The sequence below is a fragment of the Euphorbia lathyris genome, chromosome 5 (genome assembly GCF_963576675.1).
Source record: "Euphorbia lathyris chromosome 5, ddEupLath1.1, whole genome shotgun sequence".
NCBI classification, from domain to species: domain Eukaryota; kingdom Viridiplantae; phylum Streptophyta; class Magnoliopsida; order Malpighiales; family Euphorbiaceae; genus Euphorbia; species Euphorbia lathyris.
Genome location: NC_088914.1, coordinates 49,681,899 through 49,705,661, shown reverse-complemented (window position 1 = coordinate 49,705,661; position 23,763 = coordinate 49,681,899). Strand labels below are relative to the sequence as shown.

The window sequence follows — 23,763 nt, the reverse complement described above, 5'->3', positions numbered from 1 at the left end:
AATTTAAATACGTTGGTCTTTTATGTTTTTAAATTGCTCCCACTATTTTACCAAATTAATAACCCTCTATATTAATTCGAAGGATATTCACAATTCCTTTAGTGAGCTAGAATCTTAACTCCTGAAATTTCACATTGAGTTTACTCAACAAGCTAGTTTCATTCATTAGGTAGATTCATGTAATCAATCACATCAAAACATGTGATTTCTAGGTTGTTGGGTTACTAACCACATTAGTAACTGATATGTGTCGTCTATCAATCCCAACCATATTGCCCATTAGGTTAGAACAACATGAGTTTACTCATCCAATTATTCTATCCTAATTTAAGCATTACCCCATATTCGTGAAAAACAATTTTTCGATAATTCAGGTGTTACCATAAGACCCCGAGCTTGAGTTTACTCAACAACCCAAAGGCCCCAGTACTGTCGGCTGAATTATAATATTAGGGAGGGGCAACCGATTTTAATAACTTGCTTATTTACTTAACTTTTGATTAGTGAGGGATTTTATTTAAAGTCTCATAATCTAACCTAGTCTTGATTTGCTTTAGCATACATCAGACACATACAATTTACATTGGTAATTATGGACATATCATCTAAATTATTCCGTCGAGCCAGAAACGGAATAAAAGGTCAACCCTAGGGTAAATACTAACTATTACATATTTATCCTCCAGGTCCTCCGTCTTTTCCTTGGTGCCTTGATTTACAACAATATTTAATTTCTATACTACTTTAGAATACTTCAACTAATTTGAAGGGATTTAGGTGAGAAGAGAAATACAATAGAGAGTAGACAATGCAGGACACGCAAGTCCTATTTTCTAAAATACCAAAAGACTAAATAACTATTATAGAGGGTCCAAATATGTCCATAACTCCAAACATGCAAAGACTCAATTAAATAAATTTAATTGGTTGATTACATAAACCCTTTATGTAATATTTAAGTTAATCAAATTAATCCTTTAGATTAATTACATTTTCAATTTAGTCCTTTAATTAACTTTACTATCTAATTAACCTTTAATTAATTTTGTATCATCTATATTTTATCTTAATTAAGATATATCAAATATAAACTTAATTAGACACTTCAAAATATAACTATACAAAATATTAATTATTTGTATTCAATTATTTTACCGAGATTATTTAACGTGTTTAATTCAACCGTATCACATACAAATAATTAAACTTTGTAAAATCAATTCCAGAACGCAAAACTTTTAAGACGAGAGATTGTACATCATTGTGTTTAATCATTTTACCAAAACCATTTAACGTGATTAACTAATATAGCAAGTATATTTATTAAGCACAAACGGTTCGCAAAAAGACATACCATTACCATATCCTTTTATTAATAAGTTCATATGGGCTGATTCGTTGTTCCTAAATTTTAAAATAGACAACGATCAAAATCAAGTGGATTAATTAATTCTATATATATTAATTTTAGTTTTCTGAAAAATCCAAATATTTAGAAAAATTAAAATATACACGTGATGGGGACGAAAACCGGGTTCGTCCCCGTTGCGGATCATATCCGCATCAGGTGGGAGGACTGCTGCCCGCCAACTCTTATTAGAAGAGTTGGCGTGTCCAACTCTTCCAATTGGAAGAGTTGGAACACAACTCTTCTAATAAGAATTGGACACAACAAATTGCTGTGTCCGATTTCTATTTTTTTTTAATTAAAATCTTGTTTTTAAATTAAAACCTTTAAATTAAAACTTTTATATATAAATCGTATAAAGCAATTTATGATTATATATATAACCCTTTTCAATATATATCCCTAATTAATCGGTTCTAACCGTTTCGTTTAAATCGTTTACAAAATCAAATTTACAAAGATTAATCTAATTAATTCTTTTAACGATTCAAACGGTTAAACCCTTAATCCACAAAACACGTATATCTTAATCTCATCTTAACCATTTATCTTTAGATTAATTAATCAAATCAAATTGATTAATTAACCTAACAATAAATCTATTCAATCTGATTGAAAACCCTTTTATTTTCATATATGAAATAACAGATTAACATAGGGTCTGATACCAATGAAGGAAAATAGACAAGCCTAGGCACAGCGGAATTATAAAATTTTATCTATTTTCCTTTTCCAAGATCTGTTAATTGTTATTTCATATAAAGAGGGATAGAACGAAATACCTTTATGACGATCTATCTACCGTTGCAAACGAAGTGCCCACAACTTCAAAAAGAACAAAATCTGTCAACGAATCTTCCCCCTATCCGAACAGACCTTCCAGACCTCCGAATGCAAATCCCAACGGTGAAAACAAGGAAGAATATGTCTGGAAGCTTCTGTCCAAAAATTGTGACGATCCGACGGTTCAATCTCCGGGAATCCGTGAAAATGTGAACTGACCTGATGTAGGAGGAGAAAAACGAATTTCTCCTTTTGTTTGTCTTTTCTTCTTTCATGAGAACAACAAAACAAACAACACATAAAAGAATAACTAATCAGTAATCAACCTTAAAAATAGCAATCGCAATGATTGCCCTCTAACAGAAATCGATACGAGATCAAAGAGAGAGTAAGAAAGATTGTAATTAGCTGAGACGGTTTCAGAACGATTCCTCTTGCCTCCTTATTGTGTTGGGGCGAAATTATAGGGTTAGGGAGTCTATTTATAGACTTCTCAAAACTATAATCACAGTTGTGTTAGGTAATTAAATAATTGGAATCTTATTCGGAATAGGATTCCTAATTAGATAATTAAATAAACACTTTACTATTATCTAAATAATAACTAATTAACTGGAGAAAGCCTATGATCGCATTAACTGAAGTTTTCTGATGGAGAGTCTGGAGAGAGCTAGGATCCCGAATAATTGGAGAAGGTTAATAAAGGTTTGTATTTCTTCTCCTGTTTTTCAAGTTTTGATTAATGGGGATATGTCGGAGGAATTCTCTCCGGGCCGGGGTATCCGTCAAGGGGACCCAATGAGCCCATTCTTATTTGTTATTGCAATGGAAAGGTTGTCTCTCCAAGATGCTGTTGATAATGGGAAACTCCACCCGGTGGCTATCAATAAGTTCTGTCCCCAGATTACTCACTTGTTCTTTGCGGATGATGTTCTGATCTTTATGGAAGGTAATGAAGAGCAGTTAAGTGTTATTATGGATATTCTTGATTGTTTCTGTTCTGCCTCTGGTCAGAAGCTCAATGTCCAGAAATCCAGGCTGATGTGCTCTAAGAATATGAACCAAAGAGCCTGTAAAAGAATGAGTGAGCTGTCAGGCATTCCTCTGACTCGCTCTCTTGGGAAGTATCTGGGTATTCCCCTCCACAGTGAGAGAGTGTCAAATGTGTCTTTTAAAGAGACTTTGGATAAAGCTAATATGAAGTGTGCCACGTGGAAAGCTAAGACTCTCTCTCTCGCTGGCCGTCTTATGTTGATTCAATCTGTCAATTGTGCGACCCCCAATCACATTATGCAGGCTTGTCATCTTCCGGAGCCTGTGCTTAAGGATCTTGACAAAATTAATCGTAGGTTCCTATGGGGAGAAGCCGAGGAGGGGAGGAAGATCCACCTTGTTCCTTGGAAGGAGGTTTGTCAACCAAAGGATATGGGAGGTCTGGGCATTAGAAAAGCCAAAGATAATAATAAAGTCTTATTAATGAAACTCATGTGGCGAATGTGGCAGTCTCCTTCAGTTTTGTGGGTTCAGCTTTTATGCGGTAAATACCGGAAGGACAAGGTGTTTGGGGGTCCTAAGGATAGAGTGCTTATTTGTTCCTTTCTTTGGAAAGGCATTAGTGCAGTTTTTGCTGAGTTTTGTTCAGGGATTGGTTGGAATGTGGGTAATGGCAGGTCCATCAGCTTCTGGAAGGATATTTGGATAGGAAAAAAGCCTTTATTAGAGGTTTGTACTTCTAGACCGCCGTTGGACATTCAGGACTGGAGGATTGCTGATGTAGTGGATTCAGAGGGTGAGTGGATTTGGGCAAAATTTGAGTCCTATCTCAGTCTGGAATCGCTCCTTACAATTAGAGGTGTTCAGATTAGTAGCCAAAGTGAAGACAATGATAGTTACTGTTGGTCTTTGACGAACAATGGGGCCTATTCGTGTAAATCTGCTTTTCAGGCTTTCTATCAGGAGTCGGATACCTCGACCCCAGGGGTGTGGAGGACGATTTGGGCTTTAAAAGTGACTTACCGTATTAGAAGTTTCTTGTGGCTTGGGGTTAAAAATAGATTGCTTACTAATTCGGATAGAAAAAGGAGGCATCTGGTGGAGTCTGGAGCTTGTGGCAGATGCAAAGATTATGAAGAAACCTTGTGCCATGCTCTCAGGGACTGTGAGAAAAGTAAAGAAGTTTGGAGGAGAATTCTCCCTAGGGATTTGCTTTCTTCTTTTTTAGCTCACTCTGAGAATGATTGGTTTGTGGATGCGATAAAGGGGATTCTTCTGCCTGAATTACATCAGAGTGTTCTTTTATTTGTGGTGGTTTGCCATCAGATTTGGAGATGGAGGAATGAGGAGATCTTTGGAGGAAATATGGTGTCTGTGCCAAATGTTTTAGATTTCTTTTCCAGAAAGATTAACACCTTGGTGGAGAGCTTTGTTGAGGATCCCTTGGCTATGACTACTCAGAGGAAGGAGGTCCATCTTTTAGGCTGGTGTAAGCCGAGCGAAGGTGTGGTGAAGCTTAACACTGATGGTTCTTGTCTGAGGGACGGGAGAATTACCGCAGGTGGAGTTCTTAGAGATGATGGTGGCAAGTGGGTTTCTGGTTTCTCTCAGAATTTGGGTGTTGGGTCGTCCTTTTCTGCAGAGCTTTGGGGGATATTTTCTGGCCTAAGATTAGCAAAGAGTCTGGGGGTGAAAAAGCTTCTTGTGGAATCTGATAACCTTGAAGCGGTCAAGTTGATCTCTGAGAGCAATGCTTCTTGCTTTAGTAGCCTTAACTTAATTAAAGGCATTAGAAGGATTAGTTCCTCCTTTGATTCTATTAGTTTTGCTCATATTTATAGAGAGCAAAATCGTGTAGCAGACCGTCTTGCGATGGAAGGGCATTCTAGAATGTTGGGTCTCTCTTTCTTTTCTTCTCCTCCGACCTTCATTTCTGCTTTAATCTTGGAGGATGTGGTGGGGGTCAGTTTTCCTAGGCTGATCCCGGGCTGAGTGGCTTTTTGTTTTGTTTTTTCATTTCTTATCCTACCAAAAAAATAATAATAACTAATTATATCTAGATAATTATTATTAATCAAATTAATAATTAATTAATGTTAGGGATAATTAATTAGAGTTTCAATCACAGAAAAACTTCTAATTAATATTATCAGATAATCTTTTAATTTAATTCATAACCATAATCAAATTATAGTTATTAATCAAATTAATCTATCCCCTAATTAATATATATATAAATTTCGGCCCCCTATATTGTGTCTCACTAATTACATTTTCGTCCTCCGATTCCAAGTCCCAAATGTGACCCATTAGGTTCTTTATTGCCACTAGCCGTATATATCCTTTGAAATTATTCATCACGATTAATTCCAACATATATATAACGGAATACCGTCACGAGCTGTTACTAGCAGAACCTATGATATTCCCCCAGAGCAATCAAGAAGTCAAGTTGATAACTGACGTTAACCTTTCTGTATTAGGTACAGTATAATACGATCCTTCATCAACTATATCTTGTCGGTCAATTCCTTATAACCATGGAACGTGTCAAGGTTACATATAATGAAGAGTCTGGTTTTACTTGTACAGGTTGAATTCACTCTGAAAGATAAGTTAAGTGAAATGTTCATTTCTACTCTTAACTCTATCACCTTGCAATGATTTCAGTCAATTCACCACAAGCAGCCATTTGGATATATCTCCCACTTATCGGGAGTGACGAATGCTCAATTTGACATTAACTATTCTGTAATTACTTTGTGTGATACCCAACCCTGCTCTCACACACCCCAGGCTCTCACCTGTTGGATCGTGCTCGCATAGAATCAAAGTATCAGACTCCATAATCCAGAATCACTAATTAACGAATGTTTGAGTCTGAGGATTAGTTATACCTACTAATACCAATGAGATGAACAGTTGACACATTAGATAAATCAATCCATTCTGTTATCTCAAGTCGGGTCCCAATCCTAATGAACTCCTTCACCGGATCCATGTAACTGTCTAGATATCTGAATATCTAAAGCTTGTGAGATCAGCTTTCTGTCTCGGCAGAAAACACTGTTACATGCAAGTCTCAATAGTAACATGCCAACCCCTATAACATATTACTTGACTTGGGTTTACTTTAAGTCTATTGGTCTATTATAAAGTACAGTCTCACATGCTTGTATGAACACTTTATAACTACTTAAATAAACTTAGGGTTACTTTCTTTATGAAAGATTTGTGCCTTTATATATAGTTACAGTTTAATGCTATATATCTGATTAAACAAATGATTAAATAAACAATTTATTCATTAATATTTATCTCCTAAAACAATTGTCTATAGGACATAAACCCCAACAGCAACTTCATCGGACCAAGTTATATGTTGCGCGAAACAAGTGATTGGTGACTGGAACCGAGCCAAATTGCTTAACAGACCTGCCACCGTTCCGTCGAACATACAACATTGCAGGATTTGGCACAAACCGACTCAGAATAAAAATCTCATGTTGTATCGATGCTGCAGTTTTCCCAGCAGATAATTTTGCAGGAGTTGGAGCGGTAATATGAGATTCAGAATGGCAATTTGTAGGCATTCGGTCTGAGAGATTGATGTGTTGTCCATTGGTGAAAGAAGCAGAAGCGAAAGCATTATAGCGAGCACTACAATGGATGTGTTGTCCATTTTGTTAGTAAAAAATTTGCACTCCTCAAATTGCCAAACGCTGAAACCACGAGGTTTTTTTTTTATGTACTTATCCCAATATTCTTTAATTAAATTTTGACAAAATTAGCAATTCGCCGTTCATTTATAAATTTTGATTAATTTATATATAAATATTCTATAATTAAATTTCATATAATTTTATAATTATATTAATACAAGTATAAAAATAATATTAGTAATAAATTTGTATTAATATTTAATAGTTCATGGTCCCGAGGCGCTTATATTAGAGATCTCGAGTCGCTTGAATTGGGAGAGGATTCACTTAAAAGGTATCTGACGAGTTTCGAACCGAGCAATCGTATACTATAAAAACTATTTTTTTTACTAGAACTTGAACTCGTTTAAGCGACTCAGTGCCTTTAACCACTAAAATGTATAAATAAGTTAATCGCAATTTTTTTTTTTGTCAAATAGTCTAAAATATTTTACTGTATTAGTAATATAGTTACATAAAACCAACAAAAAAATGTACAAAATTGCTTCAATTTATCAATAAACTTGTTTGGAAGGTCCGATGTTATGGCTAAACCAGTCTTTTCAAATTTTCGGTAGCGCATGACTAAAATTGATCTTACTTGGAAACGTTAGGGTTATATTTGCATAATTTCATATGTTATGGCTAAATCTGCACTTCACTTGAACGTTAAGGTTAAACATTTAGTGTATTACTAACAAAAAATTATGTTAAAATGCTAAAAAATAAATCTGCTACGTATAAATCTATTACATTTTTTTTATCAAACTATCTAAAATATTTACTGTATTATTAATATAGTTACAAAAAAAATGTATAAAACTGCTTCAATTAACTTGTTTGGAATGTCGAATGTGACACTTGTAAGGTCTTTATTCTTTTTGTTACGGTTAACATTTTGGTCCTTTTTGTCTACTTTTTTTTTAGTTTTTTAACTGTTATATTCGGTATAAACAGACAAACAGAAAATAACAAAGTAACACGTCATTTTGTACCGCAATATGACTGTCTTGAAAGTTAAGATATGTTTGGTTAAAAATCTAAAAAAAATAGACAAAAGACCAAAGGTTAATGATGATAAAAAAAAATAAAGACCTTATAATGCGTTTTTTAAAATAGAGTAGTATGTTATGTAAAAAGGCGGAACTTATTTAATCACGATTCATATTAATACATTAAAATAAAATAAAAAACTAATTCCCAATCTTTTAATAAATACTAAAAAAATATATATACATAAATATTTTTTAATTTTTTTTTTGTTAGGACTATTTTTTAATTTATTTAATATACTAAGTTTTTTACATATTAAAAAAACTGTAATATTTTTTGTAACCCTTCTTGAATTCAAATTATTTATGCGAAAATTATACGTGTGATGTTTTCTTCAGATGGCTGGCGTATTGTAAAATTTGTGTCGAAACTGGGGAAAGTTCCCTCTCTAAATTGAAGTGGTATTTTGATGATGGGTTTGAAGAGTTTCAATTCAACACATATTGTCGAAACAGGGGGAAGTTCCCTCTCCAAACTGAAAGTGTTATTTTGATGATGGGGTTTGAAGGGTTTCAACACATCTATGGTGAACCAAAAGCAGAATGGACAAAGAATTCAGATTCCAGTTCGCCTCCATTTCGTCGGTTTTTGATGCATATTTTTGCTCCAGATTACAATCACATAAAAGTTCATGTTACTGATTTTCGCTCTAATACTTTCGGGGCCGTCAAAACAATTATGCAGCTTGAGGACATGGTAAACTTTGTTTTTTCATCCATTTTTAGCTGCAATCTGTTCGCTCGTGCTTCCGAGATTGTGAATTTGTTACATTTTTATTTCTAGTTTCTCTGTTTATTTTGCGATGGATGTAGGAAAATGAAATGAAACCAAGGCTTCCATACTCTGTTCAAGTCCTTCTACTTGTTATAGTCTCTTGTGGTTGCTGAGGAAAAAGTATATTTATTTTGCTGTAGTCCTTGTTTGGTGAAGCATTTGAAGAATTTATTATTATTATTATTATTGTTTTTCCTTTTGGCGTTTGTTCTCTTTGCATTTTTGGCCCTACTGGAATCAATTTGGTATTGTTGCTTTTTAAATTATATCCTTCAACTTACTGAGGATTTTTGTTTGGCTACTGCTTCTGTGCAATATAACATTCTAGCCTTTCAATGAAAAGAGATGGTTGATTTCTTCTCTAGAGATTGCAATGCAGGAAGCCTAGTGTGTTGAGACTCGCACAGCTTTGACTTCATTATTGTTTAATTGCTTATGTATCCTAGCATATTCTTGCTGGAAATATAATTGTGAAACACTGCGAGATTGGAGAGATGAATATGTTGTCCTGACATGGTTTCTGCATTCTGAAGTATACTCTTATGGATCTTCATCTAGATGAAAGCAGCTTATTATTTTAATTAAGTTTACTTTTTTATTCTGATGTGCAGAGAGATATCATTGGAATTGGGGGCTCCTGGTCTGAGTTTGTTGAATATATGATTGCTTCTCTTAAATCTGAAGATGTAAAGCTTGTTGTGGAGAAACATTCAAGCTCAGATGGTGACTAGTAATCTTTTCTTTCCCTACCCCTGTGATGGAACCGGTTCAGAAGAGATTAGGATATATTGGATTTTGGTCTATCTTTTCTTTGTGCAATTGATTCCCTAATAATGAGAATTGTGCATTAGTTAGTACTGTCATATAACCTAATTCTGAGTTCTGGCATGTGAGGTTGGCAGTCTTAGCATCTTCTGTTTGATGCAAATGCAAATGCCAAGTGGTTAAACAGATGGAGTAGCATATGTTACTTTTATTTATTTACCCTTAAAATGGACTAGCTATTAATACCATTTAACCTTAACTTATATTGTTATCATAAATATATTTTTTTTCTTCCTTTTTTTTCATTTTTGGATTTCCTTTAGTCAATTTAAGATATAATCTGTAGTGATAAGATTTTGGTAAAACAAAACTTGATGTCTCAATATCAATACTTATTTTGTTATGTCCTCAAAGGAAAAAAAGTGTATAGATGAGGAATTGCAATATATATATATATAAAATTGATTTTTTTTTTCTTATTATGTGTTCTAGGTCCAGCATGTGCAAACTTGGTTGCTCAAAAATCAAAGGGAATGCCTTTGATTTCCATTTCTCTCACCAAACTTGTGGACTCTGCAGTGAATGATGCCATAGAAGATATGTCCTTTGGGCTCTTTGAGTCCTTGAAAAGCATGCAGAATTTGATATTACAAGGTTGTTTTTCCTTTTCTATATGAAATTGCTAGAGCATTTTTCTTAACATCTAATGGCCAATTGGAAAACTGAGGTTTTTTTTTTCCCAAGCTACTTGGCTCTTATAAATTAATGTCTGGAATAAATTCATGTGAAATTTTGATTTACATCTTCTGAATTCTCAAAGTTTCTGCATCAACTGTAAAGCTTAGTAACCTATAATGTAGAAATCTTCCTGATTACATGAAGAAAAGGAGAAAATAAAGAAAAGGTTCTTCTATCACTTTAGCTAATATAAAAGAATAACTCATATTTGACTAGTAAAGTCTATTCAAGCACTTAATCGTGCTTCTTAGCAGACGTGTCAAGGCTTTGGCATCTAAATTGACCTCTGATGCCTTTTGAAGAGTTTTCATGGCTGCTACCAGTAGACTTAGCAAAATTATCTCTCTTGAGAACTAAACCTTCTTTTTTCCTTGAAACAACAAAGTAGCAAAATTTGTTCGAAGATAATCCTCAAGTGATTTCGTTGTCTTATTGATTAGGTAGCAGCAATATGACTAGGAAGCTTCAGTTATATTGAACCTCTTTTGGGATACTAGCATGTGTTGGCGTCAGACTAGTAGTCTTGACAGTAAGTCGGGTTTTTAAAAATATTTTGACAGTAAGTAGGGGTTACATCTATTGAGAATAAAATGAGGGAAAACCGACTAAGGTGGTTTGGCCATGTAAAACGAAGAGCGCTTGATGCGCCGGTTAGGAGGACTGAAGAGTGGCAAAGAGATGTAGTGGTGAGGGGTAGGGGAAGACCTAAGCAAACTTGGAGGAGGGTGATCGAGAGTGATATGAGTTTATTGGGGATTTAGGAAAATATGGTAGTGGATAGGACAGAGTGGAGGGGGAGAATTTGTGTCGCTGATCCGACTTGATTTCACGGTTTTATATGATGGTTCATGTTAGCCGACCCCGAATCATTTCGGGACTAAGGCTTTGTTGTTGTGGTTGTTGTTGTTTGCATCTTAGCATTCTTCCAGCATATTTGAACTCATCGAATTGCATATTGCGACTTTGAGAATTAAAAATTTCATTGTAATTCCTACTTACTGATCTATTTGTTTGATGGATTTGGCATCCAGATTTGCTGTTTTTTCTTCTTGTCACTTTTTCTTCCCTCTTCTGTTTGTTGTTTAAGTCTTTCGGCTGCTGTATCAGTCATGTTTAGTTAGATAGATTTTGTATTTTGATCATGGTTCTTGCTATGTTGATATACTTTCGGCAGTTTCTAGGGTGCTATTCTCTAAGTAGAGCATGTATTTTTTTTCCAACATTTCAAAATGGACATAATTTGCTTCAAGAAGTCCATCTTGATATCTCATAGTAAATTTATTGTTTTTGATCATCACTGGATTAGGTTATAGTAATAAAGGGGCAGGATCCTTAGCTCTAGTAAAACAGTTCATATCTATGCAGTGGCCTTTCAAAAAGAAAGTAAAAAGATTATGGTTTAAATTGATACTGCTGTAAAGATGATATATCATTACGATTGTGCATGAGAAAACAACAAGAAGATTGTAAAAAGAAATCTGCTGTCTAGGGCTCCTTTGTCATACTCATGGGTTATGAGTATCTTATAGTCTGTAGAAGAACTAAACCTCCTAAAATTTCTGGTAAAATTGCTTATCTCATCCTTTAATTGAAATATAAAAACACTATAAGCATGTAATCATAAGATTCGGATGAGTTTGTTGGATGTAAAAGAATTATTCTCCTAATAGATTGCTGAGGCCTTTTTTACTACTAATTCATTTAAACTGGTAGACACGATAGAGAATGACCTAGCCCATTGACATTATTTTTCTAAAAGGGATGAGCTATAAGGGGAATGGGTATTTCTGGTATAGGGCATTAGCGTTTAGGGGGAGAGGGATCGGCATGGGTGGTAGGAAATATTTTGGTTGTTGTTTGGCTGCTTTTAGCAGATGTTCTACATTGTAGTTGGAGAGAGGGAAGATTCAACTTCCTATGGGGTTGAGCTTAATCTCAATCTGAGTTGTAAAATCCAGATTCGACTCATGAATCGAAATTCTCATTTTGTGAATAGTGACTCGTGAATCGATCAAAATTTAGAATTCGGTTAAAATTCATAATATTATAAAAAATTAAATACGTACGGTGTTGAACTCAAAATATTATCAAATATTAGTCTAGAGATGCAATTTTAATGTAAAAAAAAAATAAATAAATAATATCAACCAAGTACTTCTAACTTTGTTTTTTTGCCTTGTTGTCAACTTGATAATGATGGGATGGAACTAGTTTGAGTTGATAACTTGATAAATAACAAATGGACTAGAGGAGAGTAAGTTTATTAGTTAGTGTTGTTGAAGTTTTTTATGAAATGTGGTGAAGATCCGGCTCGAAATAAAGCTGAATCGAATCGAATTGTATGATTCAAATCGCGAATCGTAAGATTCTGTTATAATTTAGATTCGCCCTATAGATCTGCCTCAAAATAGAGCTGAATCGAATCGAATCATAAGATTCTAATAACAGTCTCAATTCATTTTTCCTTCTATTTCTCTATCCTGTTTCACTTAGTGCCTACATTGTGAGCTTGTTTCTTTTCTGGGTATGAGAGAAGAACTATCAATTTTAACTCTATTCTTCTATTTTACAGTCTGTGTGTTTGGTTTCTAGCAGACTCAAAATGTAAAAAGGACTCATTTGAGATTATCGGCATCAAAACTATACATAATTAAATAAAAATTATAATTCATTCAATTCAGTTTTTATTTATTTATTTTTTTGTGAGTGATGAATGGTTGACAAATTGTGTACATGCCAGTATTTGCATCAATTTTAATTTTTGTTTTGTTTTATGTTTCTTGCAATATACATGGTTAATAAAGCTCCTATAATAATAATGAATGCACAATTGATTACTTCTGTTTACATTTTTCCCTATTTATTGAACTTATATATATTTTTTTGCTCAAGTGCTGAAGATAATGTCCATAAAATTATAACCATCATGTATGGCACTTCCACACTACCTCTTCAACACAGGAGACGCTTGATTAGAAAAAATGAGAAATGTTAAACTCATGGAAATGGAAAAAGGATGATAAATCATAAATCCAAGAAGGATCTGATTCTGCCTTGTAAAATGAAAATGTCAATGACCCTAATTTTTTCATATAATTTCAATTTTATTTCTCTTTGTTCTTTTCTGCTTTACTGTTTGGGACCCTTGACCCCTTTTTTTCTGATATTCTTTGCTTCATTGTTTTATACTCATTCTGCTATTGTAGCCAGTGAGAAATTTAATCTTTTTGCTTTCTGCTATCCTTTATCTTTAATGCATAATTCTTGTAGCTGTCTTTTCCTATTTTCTTGTTAATGCAACTTTCTAGGATAATCTTATCTCCTTGTTCTTTCCCTTTGGTTGAACTAATCAACAACATTCTATCAATCCTTAACTGAATTATTTTCGAAAATAAAACAATCTATGAATCCTTAATTAAGTAATTCAATTCAAAGCCTGAGAATGGTTATGTAAGAACAAAGAGAACAAGGCGCAGGACGGAAAGAGATGCCATCTTTTTTATTTATTTTATCTTCTGATTTAATTTTTTATTTCAGTTTTGCACTGCATGAACACAGTAACCTGACTGACTTTTTAGTGCATTTGTCTTAGAGGAAATTAAATGAAGAGATTACAGATGATTTATTCTTTTTCTTTTTCATAAACAAAGAGAACCTATTAGTACCATTACCATATAGTTTTATATTTGCCACAACGCAATTTGGTGTGTTTGTGTATGTATATATATATTTGATAACAAATTCTTAAGAACTAGTTTCCAAAAATCTGATTTTAAAGAAAGAAGCTGAAGACTTTAATTGTGCATTTTCATGATATATAGTGCAAATAATTCTAAATAAGCCATAAAAATTAAGAAGGAAAATAATTTTTTCGTAGAAAGTAGAGTTTTAGGAGAGAATTAAGGGCAAACTAGTCATTTTAATAGCCTGATTAATATTTTATTGGTCTTGGTGAAAAACCTTAAATGACACATAATAAAACGAGAGGGAGTATTTGATTTGATAACACGTTTTAAGAAATAGTTCCAAAAGTTTTGATTTTAAAGAAAAAAATAGAAGACTTGAATTGTGCATTTTCATGTGCACTACGTCTTATTTATATATTTGAATTTTGCAAGTACACTCAATTTGTGCAGATTGAATATTTCCCCTGTAATTAATTGTCGTTTATTTCTCTATTTGTGCCTTCAGAGAGAGACAGCTGTTCACAATTGACAAAACTGAGATCAGTTGAAAAGGTATGATTTCTTGTTGCTCATGTCATTGATATATGGTTATTGTGTGATTGTTATGAGTTTTTCATGCATGTTAAAATGCAGTTGGAGCTATCTAACTTAACATTCAATAGCATTCAGTGTAGATTGTATCATTTATCCTACTACCAGTAGTGTTAGTGACATTTGGAAGAATAGAAATTAGATGCTTTCAAGTTCATCAATTTCTGGTCAATGTACGAGTTCTTAGGTCAAAGCTGACGTCTGCTGTATAATAATTCTTAACTGGACTGCACCAATATTTTTTTTTCAAGGAACTATGAAGCATAAAAGGATGAGTCCAATCTTAAATTAGCATTCAACAAGTAATTTAAGATTATGAACTAACAGGTACAGGTTTGGTATACATGGCCCGTTCCCCTTTGGTATACATGGCCCGTTCCCCTCTGGTGATTCATTGTGCATTTGATTTGAAAAACATCCTTCCAGAGTCTCCATTTGACCGACAGTTAAATCATTTGAAAATCTTCTGTTATGGCTTTCATTTCCTTAACAGTTCCTTTGCTGCATTTTTTGGTGTTTGAGTCTTCTTTAAAATTGTTCACTGAGATATGTTCCTTGTGACAAAAGATTATTAATCATCGTAAATTTAATATATTACTGACATGTTGAATTCAATATTAGTTATGCTATTGATATTATGTGTCTTAAAGTTTGCTTCTTAATGCTGAGATATATTGAGAGTAAGAATCCAAGAACTTGTATAGCATAAGGAGATATATATATTAACCAACTTATTTCTCATCTCTTTGGAAAGGGTTTTCTAATTATCTGGTGCTTTCTCAAAACCTCTAATATGGGAGAAACAGTTTCAGTTTCAGTTTCAGATTCAGAATTGCAAAAAGGACATATCATCATCCGTTCCTTGGTAGCCAACCTTTTCTTCAAAGCCATCCTCAAAATGAAGCTTTGCTACCTTCCCACACAACCTTCAACTGTGTTACTTTTGGAGCATTAGTGCTCATTGCTTTCCAATCTCTTGCAATAGAAAAATTGCCATTCTTTTGAGCTTCCAAATTATACTATCAACGGCCCCTTTTGTGATGTAAATTGCTTAACTAAGTCACATGCTTGGCAAAGATCATCAGCAGTCAGGGACTCGAGAAGAATCCATCCACCTCTTCTCCCACAGTAACGAACTTTAGCAGTTTTGCAATTTCAGGAACTTATCAATCAAAGTTCTCCATTAATCCAGGGATCCAACTGAAAATAAATATTTTGACCATAAGAAAATATTTAATCCCATTAGATAGGAAGCAAAAGTAAATTAATCCCTGTTTAAGAAAAAATTTAAACATAAAAGTAAACCAAAGAAAAACTTTTTAACATAAAAATAACTGCATGTTTATTTCATGTCATAATCAAATTCTAATCATTTTAATTTTCTTAAAAACAAAAAAAATGGTTGACATGGAAATTGATGATAAATGCCCAACTTTTGAATTTAAAATGATACTCCCTCCGTTCCACAATAGATGTGTTTCTAGAGAATTTTTTTTTTCCATAATACATGACGTTTTGATTCAATCCATTCACATTAATTGACTTTACCAAATATACCCCTATTTAAGTTGCTTTTTTACTTTGGGAATAGATAAAAGTGAATTAGTGGATGCAATTAATACAAGGGTAACGAAGGCTTTTAGTTAAAATTAATTACATTTCTTAATTCTTGTGCTTTAACCTTAAAAGACATCTAATGGGGAGTATTATCTTCCAAAAACTCCTTTTTTTGTGAAGGCATTTGCTGTGGTAGGAATCTTTCTAATGGAGATATTAGTTGGTTCTACCACTCCCTTTAATCATGACTATTCCTTTAGGTCTGTTAGAGCATAAGTCAATGTAATTAATGAATAGCATGCTTAAGGCTGCTGTAGGACTTCTAGAGCTGCTGGTAGGGTCAGTTTGTCTCCTTGATTGAAGGAGAACCTTGTATATATATGTATTGCCCTTAAATAAAATATATCAATGTAGTCTAGTCTCTCAATCTACATGGTATCCCATGTACTCCTAGTGTATTACATGGTTTGTTACAAGGTCAAACTTGACATTTGTATTGGATTTAATACCTTGAAGTTAACTATTGTGATTTCAGTGATAAAGCCCTACTTGGCATTTCCTATTTATCTGTCTCCATTTTCTTTGAGAAGTTTTCTGGATCAGTGTCTTTCTTCTCCAAAATTCATTACATACATTCTAGTTCATAATGGTTGCGTGAAATTGCTGCCTAAGAATGCTAGGTTTCTAAACAATTATTATTGTGACCTAAATTTTGTCAGGATAGTAGAGGAACTCCCCAGAATCAATCAGAAAAAAGGCAGAGGTTTGAAAAGGTGAATTCTTCTATTGAAAGTGGAGCTTTGTCGCGTCTAAGTAGTAATGGCTTACAAGACTCCCCAGGTATGTGTCGTCTTTATACCTTTTTAACTTTCATGCTGCATATTATATGAATTATGATGTGCACAGACTTGAGATATCCAGATGATCTTCAAATTAAGGTCATGTTTGCTCATAATATTTTTCCATTTTGGCATTTCTTGAACTTAGTTGTTGTTTGATAAAATTGAAAATTACGAGCTGAAAAAATAAGTACTGAATTTTAACTTAATTAAATAATTTAAGTGGCTAACAAGAACCAGTTACCAAACACACTTAAATTAAATAAGTGCTTAGTGTATTAATTTAAGTGTTCAGCTCCCCGAGTCACTAGAAAGAGGGTGAAAGGCCCAGTACTTCTTTGTTCCTTTTTGTTATCAACCGGGCCTTGGTCACCAGCAGTCAAAAGGAGAAAGAAACTATTTACAAAAAAATGACTTTAACAAAGCTACTGGAATTAAAGAGCAAAGGGCTGGGACTAAACTTTGAGGGTATATGAGAAAAAGGGAGTGTTGACTATGTTTTGTGGGAGTGCGTGTTGTCTTGTTGTGGGATAAACATATTAAATAAGGTGAGGTTTGGGGAGAGAGGCAGGAAAGCTTTTGGCTATTTTGGAGGCCTCGTTTCATTGAGGTCATGGGGGCTGTGTCCATGAGGGTGGGTTGTTCTTGTAGTTACCTATATCTCAGTTCACTATTCCATTGATAATGTAACTACTCCCTCTGTTTTTTATTATATGACGTTTTAGCTTTTTTATTTTGTTCTTTTTTATATGTAGTTTTGTATTACCAATGCACTTTTAGAAATATTTTCTCCATTTTGCCCTTATTTATGACAAGAGAGAGAAGTTTATTATTAATGCAAATAATCCCAATTAAGCCATAAAATTTAAGAAGAGAGAATTTTTGCATAGAAATTAGAAATCCAGGAGAGAGGTATTGAGAGTAAATTAGTCATTTTAATAGTTTAATTAATGTTGCATTGGTATTGGTGAACAACCTTAAACCACATATAAAAAAAGAATGGAGGGAGTAGTATTACTACTTCATCTTCAAGTTTCTGCTCTATTTCGATTAATCTTGTTCTTGTTAGCATTTTCTATCATTTTTGGTCTGACTTGGTGGATGCCAAACACTAGCGGTGACATGGTTCCTAGGGTTCAAAATAAGTTTGACTAAATAGATGCAAACATAGTAGGGGTGGAGAAACAGCTCACCGGAATGGGTAACCAAGTTACCATGACATCCCGGAACACGTCGTCTATGCAAAGTTCTATAGAGGAGATCAAGGTCCAGATGTCCAACTTGCTAAAGAGATTAGATAAGCAGCCCATGACTAGTGAAGATCCCGTTTCCAATAGACGGGATCGATGATTGGCCAAAACACAACTCCTGGACCAAGACGTCAACTTGAATTGGGAAAAGAGAATCCCAACAACACCACGGTCGGTGTGGACCACACATCCTCTTGGCTGGCCGGAAACCTACTTCAGGATCAACCACACACTGCCAGAGTTAAGGGTAGCTAACGGTGAAATTTGTATGGAGAGCCCAACCGTCAACTAGTTTACAATCCTTCAAGACACCAATCCTCAGCTGACTTATCGTTTCAGCCACTTGGATATTTAGAATCCATTGAGGAGCTAGCTGCGATGCACCAAATTGGAACGGTCACAAAGTACATCGAACATTTTGAATGGGTGACCTCCTTAGTTTCGCGTCAACCATAACTTCAATACGTGGCTTGAGAGGAGACCTCAGCGACAAGGTTAGGATGCACCACCCTTTATCCCGATTAGAGGCGATGCAACTAGAAAAAACAGCGGAGGCCACGATGCCTAGGGAGAGAAGCGACGCCATAAATTACAAAGCAATCAGGAGAACATATAATGACCCGGTCCGGAGTGGGTGGCGCCAGGGTAGACGCGATTTAAAGTCGTGACTCGTGAGGTCTAAGTTGTTGGATTTGGGCCAGAGCGAACAATATTTATATAGTATCGGATCATGTTGTTACAATTGGTATTAGAATTGACTCTCCACGTACGATGTGTTGGTTCGGGATGAACCGTGGGCTTGTAATGACTCGGTCCAGAGTCGGTGGCATTGGGGTAGAAAGCCAGAGCAGGGAGTGGTCTTAAAGGATGGGGATGGGTACAAGAATGAACTCTTACATTGGAAATGGAGGGAGAGTGATTGGGGCTTATTAGTAGGGTGTGTGTGTATCTAATACATATAGAGGCGTTTTAAAGCCGTGAGGCTCAAGGTGTTGGATTTGGCTAGAACGAACAATATTTATATAGTATTGGACCAGGCTGTTACAGAACATCTATGCACATGACTAATTGTACAGGAAGTGGGTGTAATAGGCAAACAACTATATGGGCTGAAATAATACCAAATGGGCTGGGTCAACTAATAGAAACTTCACCAGTCTTAGAATTGAATTTCCCAAATATTCTCCTACTTCATCTGTTTGAGCAAAATTCGATTATGAGAAACAGGGGGGTACCAAACACATAACTCAGAAGGAGTGGGACGATTGTAACACAAGGGGTTGTGCTTCCATTGCGGTCAACCATATTCCCCGCAACATTGCTTTGCTGATGGAAAGTTGCACATCTTGCTGTTGGCGGATGATGAATAGGTGAACACTGAGGGTGAAACTGTTTTGGCTGAAGCAGTGGGTCTAGAAGAAGAAGAAGAAGAAGAATATGATGGAGGAGGGTGCGACCTGTTGGAATGGAATGGTGGAATCTGTTGATGATTGTGTTAAAAACTTTCAAGTTTACAGGAGATATTCAAGGGATTCCTATCACAATTCTTGTAGATAGTGGTGTCACCCACAACTTCATCTCCAAGACTTTGGTGCAATCATTGGGCTTAAGGGCTGAGGCGGGAAAAGAAGTCACAATCTGCTTAGGCGACGACGACAAGGTGAGGATTGTTGAGCGTTATCAACGGGAGAGTTTGAATGCAAAATTAAGGCTCCTGTATTTGACAAGAGAAATTTGGATTTGATATTGGGTCTGGAGTGCCTGAGAACTCGGAGAAGTGTGGCATGACTGGAAACAGAGGTGCATGAAATTCTGGCAAGATGGGAAATTAGTATAATTAACAATGAACAAGAAGAAACCATGTCCTTGCATTGCTGTTCGGAAGGAAAAGAGGAGGATACACTCAGCATCAACAAACAGGTTGGCAAGGGGAAATGCCACGAGCTAAATAAGCAGCAGCTGACATAACTTAGTCAGTTACTAAGTAATTCCCATTCTGTGTTTCAAGAAGTGAGAGGACTGCCCTCGAACAGAACGATTGTGCATGCTATCAATTTAGCAGCTGGAAGCGGTCCGGTTAGTGTCCGCACTTATCACTACCTGCACCAGCACAAAGATGAAATCCAAAAGCAAGTGCAGGACATGCTTGAACAGGGGATTATTCGTAACAGCAACCATGCTTATTCCAGTTCGGTGTTGCTAGTTAAGAAGAAGGATGCGTTGACTATTGTGCCTTGAATATAGTGACTATTCTGGATAAATACCCCATCCCGGTTGTGGATGAATTGATAGGCGGGCTACACGGATCACAGTACTTCTCAAAGGTGGATTTGAAGTCGAGTTATAATCAAATTCTCATGGAGGAAAAGGATGTAAAGAAGACAGCCTTCCAAACCCACATCGGCCATCATGAGTACTCGGTGATGCCATTCAGATTAACAAACGCACTGGCAACGTTTCAGGCCATACTTACGGAAGTTCTTTTATGACATCTTAATTTTCATTGACAGCTAGGCAAACCACTTGAAGCATTTGAAGGCTGCTTTGGGGATTTTAAAAGATCATAAGTTTGTGGCAAACTTTAAGAAGTGTCAGTTTGGAGGCAAAACAGTCGAGTATCGTGGGCATGTCATATCCAGTGAAGGAGTATCGATGGATCCAGCCAAGATCGAAGCAGTGCTTTCGTGGCCCACTCCACAATCAGTTAAAGGAGTTGGGGGGTTTCTCGGCCTCACCGGGTGCTACATAAAGTTTATTGCAATCTACAAGAAAATTGCCAAACCTCTCACGGATTTGACCAAGAAAGATAGTTTCTTGTGGAGCACCGAGTCTCAGGAGGCCTTTGACCGGTTAAAACAGCCATGACGATAGCACCGGTCTTAGCACTACCAAATTTTGGGAAGGGTTTTGACATTAAATATAAAGGAATTCATGATAAATATGAGTTATTATCTAAATATGAACTGTTAGCTCAATAGGATTCCTAGTTTGAATAATATTCGTAGTTAGATACAAATACTAGTCTATAGGCTATCAGAGCCACAAAGGCTGAAGATTCTAATTTATAGCTTCCGCTAGTTCGATGCCTTGCTCCCGAAAAAAAAAAAAAAAAGATAGCGTTCGTTTCTTACACTTCTTCTTTATTATTAGGTGCATATTATCCAGGTATGTTTGCAAATTTTTATTTTTCTAATCTAATTCCTCTTTGATTTTTGAGGAGCAGAGAGAAAAAAAAAAAAAAATAGAAGTAATAAGGTCAGGAGTGAGTGAGAATCATGTGATCCACCGCCACCTCTCCTTATCTCTCCAAAACAAAAGGACCCATCATAAATATCTCCACCCACAATCTAACCCTTTTGTTATTTTTGTATTCTGCCTTCTTTTTCCTAACTTTCTTCTTTTAATCTTTTGAAATAGGTTCGTTTGATTTTGTTTTTAAAAGAAAACCCTAAATTCGAGTGGTTCGATCTTTCTCCCCTTCTCCTCTTCTTTAATTGAAACTGATGTGTTCGTCCTCTTCCCAATCAAAACCTCTAAGTTGAATTTTTAGTTTTCGGCTCTCTTTATGGTGTGGTTTGATGTTTTGGTAGATGAAATTGAAAGCACTTTACGCAAGTTTGTACATGTAGAAGATATTCAAGAAACAGATGCATCTTCATATGATGATAATAGTGATGATGCAGAAAATCAACTGTCATTTATTTGGCCAGTTAGCTGCCTTGCAGAGTCCTATGGCATCATAAGATTTGCTTGATTGTATCACAGTTGGTTTGGGGACCTTCTATCCGTTTGTTCGAGTTTTGGAAGCTGAATATTGGTCCTGTTCAGCTTGAGGGGGAATATAAAGGAAGTAACGATAAATATGAGCTATTATCTAAATATGAACTATGGGCTAAGTAGGATTCCTAGTTGAATAGTATTCTTAGTTGGATACAATAGTATTTTTTATAAGTAAAAACAGTTATCATAAAAAAAAAAAAAAAAATCCAATACACTGACTCAATTTTACTTTTGCAACATAACATTAGACAAGAAGTAATTTTCTATCACAGTACTTTTATCATGACAAGTTACATTTTCTCTTAAAGAAGTAATTTTACTGGATTGAAACCTATATATTATTAAATCTCCCAGAATGAGACAATGTTTTCAGATTGAATTATTGAAATTGAATATAACTATTTTGGATATCATGTTAATTAGGTCTGGGTTCCTTATTTGATTAAAAAGGTTGCTTGCCAATGTATGTGCCAATGGTATCTAACTAATAATTAGAAAATCCTTGAGAAAGGAATGAATTAGGACCAAAACACTTTCCAAAGAAGTTCATTTTTTATTTCAAGTTCTAATTTGTTTTGTGTTAAAAATGGAATAAATATAACTGTATGCTTGCTTCCTCTAGAACAGATAAGCAATCAACTAGAGATCCGGTCTCAAACAAAGTTAAGACTCGTGGCGTACCTGCATATCGCAGGTACTTGTATATTCAGCCTAGTTAAAAGTTATGACAATGTTTTTCATATTAGTGACTAATTTCATATTTGTGCAGAGCAAAGGCAAGGGGAGCCATCCTGCAGGATATCGAAGAGGATGAAGATAATTAAGATCCAAGCAAACAATACAGTTTTTCATTTGAATTATGATTTCTGTATCTTATATCAATATCAAGGTAGAGGGACTAGTGTTTTAGTAATTCCAATTTAGGTCAAAAAAAGAAAGAGAAAAGATTTGTGGAGTCGTAAGGACTTGTAATTTGAGCATATTTGTAAATATGTGAAGCATTCAAGTGGAAATTAATTAGATAAGTGTTTTCTTCTCAGCTTTCAGAGGACGGAAAAAAACAAAACAAAACATGGATATGATGAAACAGCCTTTTCATCCTGTTTTATTTGGGAGAGATTACAAGTATATGCAGTTGATGAAATATGGATTTCATTTGCCACGATACTTTCACTGCTACCCGTGTTAGTTACAAGAAAGCTAATAACTCCTTATGCACATGAGGTAATCCTACCTTTTGAAATGAGTTAGATATTTGTTTATATGATATCAGCGTTTTGAATTCAATGTTAGGCCGTCAGTTGAAATTTGCTCCATGCTTCCTTCAAATGATTCAGGCTTGCGATGTTTACCAAGGCCCCCACCAGTGGCGGAGCCAGGACCTATAGGTCGGGGGGGCTAGACCGTGGATTAAAAAAAAATGCTACAGGTCGGGTTAGACCGGTCCATGTTATTTTTATAAATCCCAAGAAATCCTAAATTAGATCCTAAATTAATTATAGGGATAATGTACCAAAATAGGTCTATGGTTTTTGGGGAAGTATCAATTTAAGCTCTACGTATAAAATAGTATCGATATAGGTTTAACGTTTAAAAAATGGTACCAATTTAGGCATTGATAATGAAACGAGACATGTCATTGATATTACTCCGTTAAGCTCGGTCAATTGTACGTGGAAGGAGAATCAGAATTTAACGGAGTAATATAAATGACGTGTCCAATCCGTTCTTGTGCCTAAATTGATATTTTTAAAAACGTTAAGCCTATATTGGTATTATTTTGTATGTTGAGCCTAAATTGATACTTCGCCAAATTAGAAATCCCTAAATTAGATTTCCTAAATT

The 23,763-nt window shown here is 35.0% G+C and overlaps 1 protein-coding gene across 1 annotated transcript; it reads left to right on the top strand.

Moving 5' to 3' along the window:
* The first annotated feature begins 8,246 nt into the window (after positions 1–8,246).
* On the top strand, positions 8,247–22,957 carry LOC136230596 (uncharacterized). Its single transcript, XM_066019720.1, has 7 exons — positions 8,247–8,634; positions 9,324–9,435; positions 9,970–10,131; positions 14,407–14,453; positions 16,769–16,889; positions 22,546–22,612; positions 22,688–22,957. Exons 1-7 carry the CDS (start codon positions 8,431–8,433, stop codon positions 22,740–22,742), a joined length of 768 nt encoding a protein of 255 aa, XP_065875792.1. The 5' UTR covers positions 8,247–8,430; the 3' UTR covers positions 22,743–22,957.
* The last annotated feature ends 806 nt before the right edge of the window (positions 22,958–23,763 follow it).